Raw genomic sequence first — 12,894 nt, 5'->3', positions numbered from 1 at the left:
GCTGGCTCACCCTCCGCTCGCCCCAGTTTTTCCTGGGGGCTCCTCAGGCTCTCGGGGACTGCGGCGGCTGCGGCAGAACAGGGCTGTTTCTCGGGCTTGGCGGTTCCCCGGCCGGGCTGGCGATTCTGCACCGGGAGAAGCTCCGCTGCTGCCGAGCCCGCGCCCCCCGCGAAGAGCCTGCAATTGGGCATTCTCTGCAGGATGTCAGAGTCGGGGCTTGGCAGGCAAGGGCAAGGTAGCCACGGGTGGTTTTATTTTTAGGATCAGATTGTCGACGGGTGGAGGCGTATCATGGAGTAAAAAGAGAGTCGTAGCTGGAAGGAGAAACTCACAAATCCTGAAATCCACACTATCTTGTTTACCGTCTCCCTCATCCCTTTCTGGGTACGGTGAAGTCACTAGGATGCGTCCTTTGTTGTGATAAGTGAGACGAGAAAGCTGCCACCCTGAAAGCGAGAGCTTTTTAGCTCCTATTGTGTCGCGAATTTAAAGGATCCCCTTTTTCTGTTTGTTCAGTAAGTGGAACCAAGGCTGACAGTAAAGAGGTAGCAGCACCCTTTATTGGAACTAATAGTGTGTGATAAACTGGTTACCGGCTCTACCCGAAGTCCCGTGTTGCTGTTTAAAGGCAGACTTCACCAAAGTGGCTGTTTATATGTGCCAGGATTTTAGCCGAGATGGTTTGCTAGCTGTAGAGAGTCGGTAGGATGTTTTCAGTTGCCCCAGTTTGCAAAACCGAGGCTGTGGCCTTAATAGAATGTGTTACTTTTGCATCGAGAGAGTCGGATGAGCTTCACACACGTAATAGCTACATTTGCAGAAGAGACCTTCCAGTTTGTGTTATTGTCAGAAACAGTTAGCAGCTGTACATATTATAACTTGGAAAGCGTAAGACCTTCCAGGTGTTGGAGTGTTGCGGCGCTTAGGAGGCATTCTTGCTGCCCAGCGCTGTGGAGGTTGCAGGAGGCTTTGCATTCCCTTCCACTTAGGGTGGCTGGCCGCGCAGATTCCTTTAGTGTAGCCTGTTCCGAACTTGCCGCTCTCTGCGGCCCTCGACAGCACTGCGACCAGAAAACCAAACCTTTTTGTCCTAACTTTTTTTTTTCTTTTATTCCAACATGGTTTTTGAGAACACCAATTCACCCCCGGAGAACTCATTAATTGAGGTGTTTCAGTGGTTAACAGCGGGAAAGAACAACAGTACGTGATAGTTAATTGCTCCTTATCAAACCCAGGAAGAGTTATGAGTTTAGATTATTTCCTTGAAGGGTATGTCCTTGTGGTATAACATGAACCTCTTAACGAATCTTTTCTCCAGTGTTTGCCGTTGAGATCTTTTTTCTTACTACTGCAGTTGGAATCCTTCTGATTTAGAAGAAGGAAAGATTTATTGAAGTTCTTTTTCAGCTTTTTACCTTTTCTTTTATGCTAGCCTATAACTAATATTTTTGGTTATACGAAATGCTTTGTGTAATAGAGAAAATGTTGATAAAAGCAGGTAGGAAAAAAATAAATAATCATGCCACCCAAAGATCACCAAAATGTTAGTTTGTACCCTTCTAAACTACTTTTTTGCATTTATATATTTTATACAAATATGGTATCATACCACATATGCTTTTCAGTACATAACCTGCTTTCTCACATTCTAGTACTTCTTTTTTGAATAATAATTTAAATTTTTCAGACATAGACTTTGGACCTTAAATTTTAGGGAGTATTCACTATACAGTAGTGCCCCCTTATCCGTGGTTTCACTTTCAGGGGTTTCCCGAGTTTCAGTTTCTGTGGTCAGCGGCAGTTGGAAAATACAATCATATTTTCAGAGACCACATTCACATAACTTTTATTATAGTATATTGTTATAACTATTCTATTTTATTATTAACTATTGTCAATCTCTTACTGTGCCTAATTTATAAATTGAATTTTATCGTAGGTGTGTATAGGAAAAAAACAGTCCATATATAGAGTTCTGTACTATATGGGCTTTAGGCATCCACTGGGGGGGGGTTGTTTTATAATTTTTTAATTTTAAAATTTAATAGAGACGAGATCTCACTGTGTTGTCCAGGCTGGTCTCAAACTCCTGAGCTCAAGTGATCTTCTGGCCTCAGCCTCCCAAAATGCTAGGATTATAGGCGTGCTGAGACACCGGGTCCAGCCCACTGGAGTTTCTTTGAATGTATCCCTTGTGGATAATGGGGGACTTCTATGTTTGGCAAACCATAATTATTAAAAGCATGGTTTTAAAAGGTTTCCTCACAAATCTCTATGATAATGTAAGATTTAAGAAATTAATATGCATTGTGTGGCAAAGTAAGACCTCACTTGTTTGGCTCTTGGGAAAGAAAGCACAGCCTGAGGATAATATGAAAGTTTAAGTAGTTTTTGCTACTCAGTGGTTTGATTCGGGTAAAGATTTAGTTCTATTCCATAGTTATACTGTGTTCCAAATGCTGATCAGCTGTTCAGGCCCCAGGCAGTAAGGTCCTGGAAGATTTTAACTTTACACATCACACTTTTTTTTTTTTTTTTTTTTTTTTGGGAGATGGAGTCTTGCTCTATTGTACAGGCTGGAGTGCAGTGGTGGATCTCAGCTCGCTGCAACCTCTGCCTCCCGGGTTCAAGTGATTCTCCAACCTTAGCCTCCTGAGTAGCTGGGATTACAGGCACACACCATCACGCCTGACTAAGTTTTGTATTTTTAGTAGGGACGGGGTTTCACCATGTTGGCCAGGCTGGTGTCAAACTCCTGACCTCAAGTGATCTGCCCACCTCGGCCACCCACAGTGCTGGGATTACACGCATGAGCCATTTCACCTGGCCCACATCACACTTAATATGCCTTGAGTCTCGGTGTGTGCCCATTTAGTCCAGTGCTTTACCAGTTGGCACCAAAAGAGCCTGCTATGGAAGGAAATGTCCTCTTCATCTCAACTTCAGAGGATAAGTACATGCCATGAACTATCCTAAATCTGCTAATAACCTATTTTGAGTTTGAGCTTCATAAACTTACCTAAAATCTTTAAATCTCTATTTTCATTTTGCATGTCTTGGATGATTAGTCTTAGATGTTTACTACTCATTACACAATCTAGTTTCTTTTTCTTTGATTTGGCTTATAGTGTTCAATGTGTATTCTAAATTTGTCCACTTCTTCCCATCCCTACTGCCATCAGCTTTGCCAGGCTATCTTCATCTCTTACCTGATCTAAGCAGCAACTCCTGGTCTCCCTGCTTCCACTTTGGCTTTTTATTGTACGTTTCCCAGCCTAAGAGATCCTTTAAAATGTAAATTACCTTGACACCCCCTTGTTGAAAGTTTTCCATCCATATTCAGAATAAAATCCAAACTCTACCAAAGCTTGTCAGGCACTACATGTTTCAGCACTGCCTTCCTCTCTTATCTTACCTTATATCCTTCTACTTAGTTCAGTACCCTGGAGCCTGGCCACGTGAGTTTCTTCCTGTATTCCAATCCCAGTTGCATTTTTGTCCCTGGAACTTGCCAAGCTGGTTCTTGCTGTAGGGCCTTTGCATTTGCTGTACCCTGGGGCTTCAGTACTCTTCTCCCAGATCTTGCTGTGGTTGATACCATTGTGTTATTCAGGTGTTAGGTCAGATGTTGCCTCTTCAAGGAGACTGACCAATCTCTCCCTTGTATTTTATTTTCTTCACAGCATTTATCAATATATGGAATTTTAAAAAAATGTTCTGTCTCCTACCCTGGAAATTAAGCTCTGTGAATATGGGACCTTGTCTGTCCTTTTCACTGCATAGTAGGTACTCAGTGAATGTTAGTTGAATAAATGAACTTAGTGAACATGTCTGTATTCCTCTTGAACATACTATCTATTGTAGGCCATTTTTTTTTTCCATGGAAAAACCCTAATTTTCAGTCTCTTTTTATAGGGCAGTGCCTTATTCTCTTTGGTGTTTGGGTCAGAGTACACTTATATTCTACTTTAGACCTGTGGAATTAATTTCTGTGAGAAATGGGTCCTTAGAATCTGTATTTTAAATAAATCTGTCAGGTGATTTTACATATCAAACTTTGAGAATCTCTCAATGTTTTAGTGGCTTTTCCTTGGAAGATTGCTTCTTTATAGTAGTAATGATAGCTACCATTTTTTGGCAACACTACTTTATATGTCAAGTATTATGCTAAAAATTACTGTTACATGTTTTCATTTAACTGCAAAGCAACTCATATGTAGGTATCATACAAATGAAGACAGTGAGACACAGTAAGTGGCAGAAACTTGAATTTGAAACCCAAATCTTTTTAATCACTGTACCCCACTGCTTCTGAACTACAGAGTTTAAAATTGTGTTCAGTACGTTAAGAGAGGCCATGTTTTTGTTCAGGACAGGATAGTGTTTTCTGTCCCTTTTCCAATCCTGTCCTTAATGAAGTCCATTCTTTTGTTGGTCTTTTTGCCTGAAGTTGCACAGACAGGAGATGACCTTAAAAAACATTCTGCAGCTGGGCACGGTGGCTCATGCCTGTAATCCCAGCACTTTGGGAGGCCGAGGCCGGTGGATCACGAGGTCAAGAGATTGAGACCATCCTGGCCAACATGGTGAAATCCCGTCTCTACTAAAAATACAAAAATTAGCTGGGCGTGGTCATGCGCGCCTGTAATCCCAGCTACTTGGGAGGCTGAGGCAGGAGAATCACTTGAACTCGGAAGGTGGAGGTTGCAGTGAGCCATTGCGCCACTGCACTCCAGCCTTGTGACAGAGCGAGACTCTGTTTCAAAAAAATAAACAAACAAAAAACATTCTGCAAAGACTCCTAGATCTTGCATTGTTGTATTGAGTGCTGAGAGCTTACCAGGCTTCAAGTAAATTTGGAGCATTTTCTTCTTCCTTGTGTATTGCCTGCTCATTCCCCAGACCGAAAACCTATTACTTTGTATTCGTTGTTAAAATCATCAGAGTTCTTCCTACATTTTCTCCTTTGATTTGTGTTTTACTATTTGAATTTAGTGGCGTGATCATGGCTCACTGCAGCCTCAACCTTCTGGGCTCATGCGATTCTCCTGCCTCTGCCTCCTGAGTAGCTAGGACCACAGGCCCATACTACCACACTAATTTTTTTTTGTTTGTTTTCTGTAGAGACAGGCTCAGGTTGGTATGGAATTCCTGGGCTCCAGTGATCCTTCTGCCTTGACCTCCCAAAGTGCTGGGATTACAGGCATGAACCACTGCATCCAAAGATATTTTAAATAAACAGATTTATTTGAAGTTTTCCTTTAATATTGTGCATGAATGTAGTTTCCAGTTTTTCACAATTATAAATAATATTATGGTGAACCATGGCCTTAAATAGGTAACCTAAAAACTGAATAATTACAGCAGCCAGTCTAATTACAAATAGAAGCTATATTAAAGACTTCCTAATTTTTTTTTTTTGAGACGGAGTCTCACTTTGTTGCCCAGGCTGGAGTGCAGTGGGGTGATCTCGGCTCACTGCAACCTCTGCCTCCTGGGTTCAAGCAATTCTCCTGCCTCAGCCTCCTGAGTAGCTGCGATTACAGACGTGCACCACCATGCCCAGCTAATTTTTGTATATTTAGTAGAGACAGAGTTTCACCATGTTGGCTAGGCTGGTCTCGAACTCCTGACCTTAGGTGATCCACCTGCCTGGGCCTCCCAAAGTGCTGAGATTACAGGCGTGAGCCACTGCACCCAGCTGAGACTTCTTAAATTATTTTAATCATAATTCAACAAGTATATGCAGCATATATATATACTTGCATATGCTTAGAAAATGTTACATGAAGTTTTAAAATATTTTTATTTATTTATTTATTTTTGGTATATTTTGAATGCTAAAATCTTCCTGAGACATAAAGGTTTTTCTTTTTCTTTTTTTTGTGTGTGTGTGTGTGTGTGTGAGACGGGAGTCTCACTCTATCATCCAGGTTGAAGTGCAGTGGGGCGATCTCGGCTCATTGCAACCTCCACCTCCCAGGCTCAAGCTACCAACCCACCTCAGCCTCCTTAGTAGCTGGGACCACGCCTGGCTAATTTTTGTATTTTTTGTAAAGTTGGGGTTTTGCCATGTTGCCCAGGCTGGTCTTGAACTCCTGAGCTCATGCAGTCCACCTGGCTCGGCCTCCCAAAGTGCTGGGATTACAGGTGTGAGCCATTGCACCCGGTCAGACATGAAGGTTTTTCTTTTCTTTTTGTGAGACGGAGTCTTGCTCTGTCACTAGGCTGGAGTGCAGTGGCCCGATCTCTGCTCACTGCAACCTCCGCCTCCCGGGTTCAAGTGATTCTCCTGCCTCAGCCTCCTGAATAGCTGAGATTACAGGCACGTGCCACCACGCCCAGCTAATTTTTGTATTTTTAGTAGCGATGGGGTTTCACCATGTTGACCAGGATGGTCTCGATCTCTTGACCGCCTGCCTCGGCCTCCGAAAGTGCTGGGATTACAGGCGTGAGTCACCGTGCCCAGCCGACATGAAAATTTTTAATAGAAGCTATCTCTGAGGAGAGGAAAGTACCTTCATTTTTCCATTTTTTTTAACTTTTGATATTTACATTTTAAATTATAAATGCATATTTTATTTTTTAAAAATTAACTCTTTAGAAAAGTATATTTTTCTAAACTAAACCAATTTTTAGGTGCATAGTAGGGCTTATATATGTATTTGATAACATTTACGACCTCTGTTCTTTTGTTTTGGAGAAAGTTACCTTCTTATTGCTTATTTTCATATTCAATTTTCATTTCCTTTTTTTTTTTTTAAATTTAGGCCAAAGCACAGATGTGTCTCAGCTTTGTAAAAATACAGAATGACAGAATGAAGCTGGTTTATGCTTGACTGCACTCATTGACAAGTATTACAAGCGCAGAGCTTTTAAAATTTAATAGCTAATAAAGGTGTTTCAAATCGAATTAGGGATGCAGTAAGCATCTTCCTGGTATATGCACCAGACTTAGAGGTCAGTGTTCTGGCTGCTATCATGTTTCATCTTTTAACCTTTTTTTTTTTTTTTTTTGAGACAGAGTCTCGCTCTGTGGCCCAGGCTAGAGTGCAGTGGCGCGATCTCGGCTCACTGCAAGCTCCGCTTCCCGGGTTCATGCCATTCTCCTGCCTCAGCCTCCCAAGTAGCTGGGACTACAGGTACCCGCAACTCAGCCTCCCAAGTAGCTGGGACTACAGGTACCCACAACCATGCCTGGCTAATTTTTTTGTATTTTTAGTAGAGATGGAGTTTCACCGTGTTAGCCAGGATGGTCTCGATCTCCTGACCTCGTGATCCGCCTGCCTCGGCCTCCCAAAGTGCTGGGATTACAGGCGTGAGCCACTGCGCCCGGCCACAACATAGTTTTTAAAAACAAGTTTGCTCTTTTTTTTTTTGAGGTGGAGTCTCGCTCTGTCACCCGGGCTGGAGTGCAGTGGCACGATCTCAGCTCACTGCAACCTCCACCTCCCGAGTTCAAGCGATTCTTGTGCCTCAGCTTCCCGAGTAGTTGGGATTACAGGCACCTGCCACCATGCCCGGCTAATTTTTGTATTTTTAGTAGGGACGGGGTTTCACTGTTGGCCAGACTGGTGTTGAACTCCTGACCTCAAGTGATCTGCCCACCTCAGCCTCCCAAAGTCCTGGGATTACAGCTACCATGCCCTGGCAAAAACAAGTTTGCTTTTTATACAATATATATTTTGCTGCTTTGTTACTCTTGGGAAAGGTAATGTAGAAGAAACTGACTTGCTTGAAATTTTGAACAGACTTTTAAAATCTGTTTATTTATTTTATTTGTTAACAATTGCTTGCTTGCTTGCTTGCTTTGTTTCTTTCTTTCTTTCTTTCTTTTTTGACAGGGTTTTGCTCTTGTTGCCCATGCTGGAGTGCAATGGCACAGAGCATAGTCTCGGCTCACTGCAACCTCCACCTCTTGGGTTCAAGCGATTCTCCTGCCTCAGCCTCCCAAGTAGCTGGGACTGCAGGCACCCACCACCATGCCCAGCTAATTTTTGTATTTTTAGTAGAGATGGGGTTTCACCATATTGGCCAGGCTGGTCTTGAACTCCTGGCCTCAGGTGATTCGCCTGCCTCGGCCTCCCAAAGTGCTGGGATTACAGACATGAGCCACCACGCCTGGCCCAGTAATTGCTTTCTTTATCACAGTAGTTCTAAGCATTTTTCCCAATATGACTAATGATGTTTATGCGCATCTTTGTGCACATGTCATCTCAGCTATGATATGGAAGAAAGAGGCTGTGAGTTACTTAGTTTGGAGAGCAGTAGCCATACTCTGCTTCTTTCATTTTTATTTTAATTAGAAACAGGGTCTCTGTCACACAGGCTGGAGTGCAGTGGTGTGATCATAGCTCACGGTAGCCTTGAACTCCTGGGCTCAAGTTATCCTCCCTTCTCAGCCTTCCGAGTAGCTGGGACTACTACATAAGAAGGCACATGCTAGCATGCCTGGCTAATTTTAAAGTTTTTTGTAGAGATGGTCTCACCACCTTGGCAGGCTGGTCTCAAACTCCTAGGCTTAAGCAATTCTTCTGCCTCAGCCCATCAGAGTTGGTTTTACAGGTGTGAGCCACTGCACTCAGCACTCTGCTTCTTTCTGCTCAGAGAAATCATATAGACAAGCATGTGAATGAAATATTAAGGAAAAGTCTTGATTCTGTTTTAATTTATTTAGATAACATTCATCTTTAACAAACTAGTACCATTGCTTGTAATATACCTCTCAAGTTTAGAACACACCAGTATTTTGTAATACAGCTGTTAAAAACTGCTTTCTGGCCAGGCATGGTGGCTCATGCCTGTAATCCCAGCAATTTGGGAGGCTGAGGTGGGGAGATGACTTGAGCCCAGGAGTTCAAGACCTACCTGGGCAACACATCGAGACCCCCTCTCTACAAAAAAGTAAAAAAATTGGCTGAGTGTGATGGCATGCACCTGTGGGCTCAGCTGCTCCGGAGCCTGAGGTGGGAGGATTGCTTGAGCTGGGGAGGTTGAGGCTGCAGGGAGCTGTGATCACGCCACTGCACTCCAGCCTGGCTAACAGAGAACCTATCTCAAAACAGAAACCTACTGCTTTCTTAACATTGATAAGTGAGGCCATTGTGGTGGCACACACCTGTAGTCCTAGCTGCTTGTGGGGTTGAGGTGGGAAGATGGCTTGAGCTCAGGAGGTCGAGGATGCAGTGAGCCATGATTACACCACTGCACTACAGCCTGGGCAATAGAGACCCTGTCTCCAAAAAAAAAAAAAAAAAATTTATGAGTAACTTGTATGCACTATTATGTGGGATCAACATAGTATGGAATATATATATAATATGTGTGTGTATATATATATATATATATATATTTTTTTTTTTTTTTTTTTGAGACAGAGTCTTGCTTCGTCACCCAGGCTGGAGTGCAGTGGCACGATCTCAGCTGGCTGCAACCTCTGCTTCCTGGGTTCAAGCCATTCTCCTGCCTCAGCCTCCCAAGTAGCTGGGATTACAGATGTACACTACCACGCCCAGCTGATTTTTGTATTTTTAGTAGAGATGGGTTTCCACCATGTTGGCCGGGCTGGTCTCAAACTCCTGACCTCAGGTGATCCAGCCAGCTTGGCCTCCCAAAGTGCTGGGATTACAGGCCTGGCCTGGAATTTTTATATTTTCTGTTAAATTTTTCTGTTTCTGATTTATGGAAAACATTTTCCTGGTTGGGCACAATGACTCATGCCTGTAATCCCAGCACTTTGAGAGGCTGAGGCAGGTGGATCATCTGAAGTAAGGAGTTCGAGACCAGCCTGTCCAACATGGCAAAACTCCGTCTCTACTAACCATATAAAAATTAGCTGGGTGTGATGGCATGCACCTGTAATCCCAGATACTCGGGAGGGTGAGGCAGGAGAATCACTTGGACCCAGGAGGTGGAGGTTGCAGTGAGCTGAGAATGCACTGGGCGACAGACGGAGACTCCGGCTCAAAAAAAGAAAAAAAAAGAGAAGAAGAAAAACATTTTCCTGAGTTTTTGTTTGTTTGTTTTTTTGAGACAGAGTCTCGCCCTGTCGCCCAGGCTGGAGTGCAGTACTGCGATCTCGTCTCACTGCAACCTCCTCCTACCGGGTTCAAGCGATTCTCCTGCCTCAGCCACCCAAGTTGCTGGGACTACGCGTGTGCCACTATGCCCGGCTAATTTTTTTTAATATTTTTAGTAGAGACGGGGTTTCTCCATGTTGGCCAGGCTGGTCTTGATTTCCTGACCTTGTGATCTGCCTGTCTCAGCCTCCCAAAGTGCTGGGATTACAGGCGTGAGCCACTGCGCCTGGTCACATTTTCCTGAGTTTAAAATGTTAAAATTTAGAGTATGACTAGTAAATATTCTTGGGTAGAATATATATATATATTTTTTTTGTGATGGAGTCTCACTCTGTTGCCCTGGCTGGAGTGCAATGGCTTGGTGTTGGCTCACTGCAACCTCTGCCTCCCAGGTTCAAGCAGTTCTCCTGCCTCAGCCTCCTGAGTAGCTGGGAGTACAGGCATGTGCCACCACACCTGGCTAATTTTTGTATTTTTAGTCCAGACGGCATTTCACCATGTTGGCCAGGCTGGTCTTGAATTCCTGACCTCGTAGTCCTCCTGCCTTGGCCCCCCAAAATGCTGGGATTATAGGCGTGAGCCCCCATGCCTAGCCTTTTTTTTAGGATTAAAAAATTTTCTCTCCATGACACAGGAGGTCCTGATGACATGTGCCCTCTTGGGTGGAAATTTTAGAAAACGTTTTCAAATTATGAAACTTATGGTTATGATATTGAATACAAACAAAGATGATGTAATTGAAAAGCTTTCCTTTGTTTGACTATTTATGATCCGTTTTACCCCTGGACCTTGACCAGGCACAGAGAGAATTCTTAGGATTGTACAAGAGTAAACTGTGGCCAGGAAAGGACAGGACATTAGTAGGTGAGGGACCAAGATTAAGAATAGAAGACTTCTTTCTTTTCTTTCCTTTCCCTTTTATGCAGATGAGTGATAGCTTTGGCCCCAGTGGAACACACACACTCCAGAGAACTTGGGCTAAGGGTTAAAGTCTTCAACTGACCCCAAGTTTTAAAACTTTTTCAGTTTATTAAGTACTGTTACAAATTCTCGCTTGGTCTTTGCGCGGCTGTTTAAAATGAGGAGTTTCAGTTCACTCCTGTTTTATAGTCACAACAAGGCTAAGCGATTTATCCATTACTATTTCTCAGTACTGCCGTAAGTTTTTTGTCTAAGGATGTTCTTTCTGCTATCCCATGATGTTTTGGCAAGTGTTGTCTAAAGTGATCCTAGAATAGGAGTCAGATATAGGTAAAGAGAAAAGAGTCGCCCAGGAAAGAGAAGGTAATGTTTAAGACAATCCTTTGGTCTGAATGCTTGTGTTCCCCACAATTCATATTTGAAATCCTAACGCTCAGTGTGATAGTATTAGGAGGAGGTGGGCCTTTGGGTAGTGATTAAGTCATGAGGGTGGAGCTATCATGATAAGGAGTAGTGCCCTTATAAAAGAGGGCTCAGAGAGCTGCTTGCCCTCTTCCACCATAGTAGGACACAGTGAGAAGGCACCATCTACCAACCAGAGAGTGGGTCCTCAGCAGACACTGAATCTACCAGTGCCTTGATCTTGAACTTCCTAGCCTCCAGAACCGTGAGAAGTAAATTTCTGTTGTTTGTAAGTTACCCAGTCTGTGTTATTTTGTTTAAGCATCCCAATAGACTAAGGCATCTGAGAAAATAGGGTCACATTTAATGAGAATTTCTAGAAAAATGGTGGCCGCCTGGGGGATGAATCTTAACGGAATCATGTGTTGTAGAGAAATGGAATCATTAAGGAGATGAGGAAGTTCTCTCTGACCTTGAAGAGTTAAGCCTAGTAGTGATGGAATAGAAGGTTAAGGAGAAAAGTGTTCTCCTTTCCTTGAGTTTTGAGCTTTCTCCAAAGTAGTGATCACAAAGGTAATTTGTAACATTTATTTAGTTGTTAATTATCTATTGGTATGCAATTATTTAATTTAAATTAACAGTTAACTTGATTGCAAGCTCTTGATGGTAAAAGCTACCTTTGTTTCTTCTGTATCCTCCTCTGAACTCTCTTGCTGGTTACTTTGTCCCCTGAGAATTTGTTAGATACATCCTTTTCAAGAAAGGAGAAGTGAGAGAAGACAGGGCGTTTGAATCCCACCTCCTGTGCTGTGTGACTTTGGGCAAATTACTGAAGCTTTCAGAGCCTCAGTTCTTTCCTCTTTCCAATTCAAGCGATTCTTAATTGAGTGGGCGAGAACTGCTGTATCTCCAAAGTTGTAATAGTGCCACTTGTGAAGTTGTGATTTGTTGAATATAAATAAATGAAGACTTGGTATACTCTAATCCAGTGGTCCCCAAACTTTTTTGCACCAGAGACCGTTTTCATAGAAGACAGTTTTTTCAGTGGGCTGGGGCAGGGGTGGGGGGAGTGGGGAGAATGGTTTTGGGATGAAACTATTCTACCTCAGATCATCAGAGATTATTTTCTCATAAGGATCGTGCAGCCTAGATCCCTCGCATGCAGTCGCTTCAGTGAGAATCTAATGCCACTGCTGATCTGATAGAAGGCAGAGCTCAGGTGGTAATGCTCAGGTGGTAATGCTTGCTGGCCTCCGCCTCACCTCCTTCTGCTGTGCTGCCCAGTTCCTAACAGGCCACAGACCAGTACCAGTCCATGGCCTGGGGGTTGGGGACCCCTGCACTAATCTATACCTCATCTATACAGTGGCCTCTGGCCATGCTGACCTAGTTGCTTCTGTATTTTCCTGTTGTATTCTGTGGAAAATAAATTTTTGTTGTCCTTTCTTGCCTGCTGTAGTCTCTTCCTTTTGAATAGTATGCCCTCTGAGAA

At 43.2% G+C, this 12,894-nt stretch overlaps 2 protein-coding genes across 4 annotated transcripts in view; one reads left to right on the top strand and one right to left on the bottom strand.

The window, feature by feature from the left end:
• LOC129035236 (zinc finger protein 195-like) overlaps positions 1–358 on the bottom strand; it is a 47,337-nt gene extending 46,979 nt beyond the window's left edge. For both annotated transcript variants that reach the window (XM_063664477.1, XM_063664478.1), the window contains exon 1: positions 11–358. In XM_063664477.1, the coding sequence (XP_063520547.1) occupies positions 11–191 (181 nt within the window). In that variant the 5' untranslated portion in view covers positions 192–358. The remainder of the gene's footprint in view (positions 1–10) is intronic.
• SMIM14 (small integral membrane protein 14) overlaps positions 1–12,894 on the top strand; it is an 88,138-nt gene that overhangs the window by 272 nt on the left and 74,972 nt on the right. The window contains exon 1 of one of the 2 annotated variants that reach the window (XM_054485478.2): positions 11,547–11,691. The exons of the other annotated variant lie outside the window; for it this stretch is intronic. The gene's annotated coding sequence lies outside the window, so the exon portion shown is untranslated. Of the gene's footprint in view, positions 1–11,546; positions 11,692–12,894 lie in introns of those variants that run through there. 2 annotated transcript variants of the gene reach the window in all.

Source organism: Pongo pygmaeus, chromosome 3 (assembly GCF_028885625.2).
Source record: "Pongo pygmaeus isolate AG05252 chromosome 3, NHGRI_mPonPyg2-v2.0_pri, whole genome shotgun sequence".
Lineage (NCBI taxonomy): Eukaryota > Metazoa > Chordata > Mammalia > Primates > Hominidae > Pongo > Pongo pygmaeus.
This window is presented reverse-complemented; position numbering and strand designations above follow the sequence as displayed.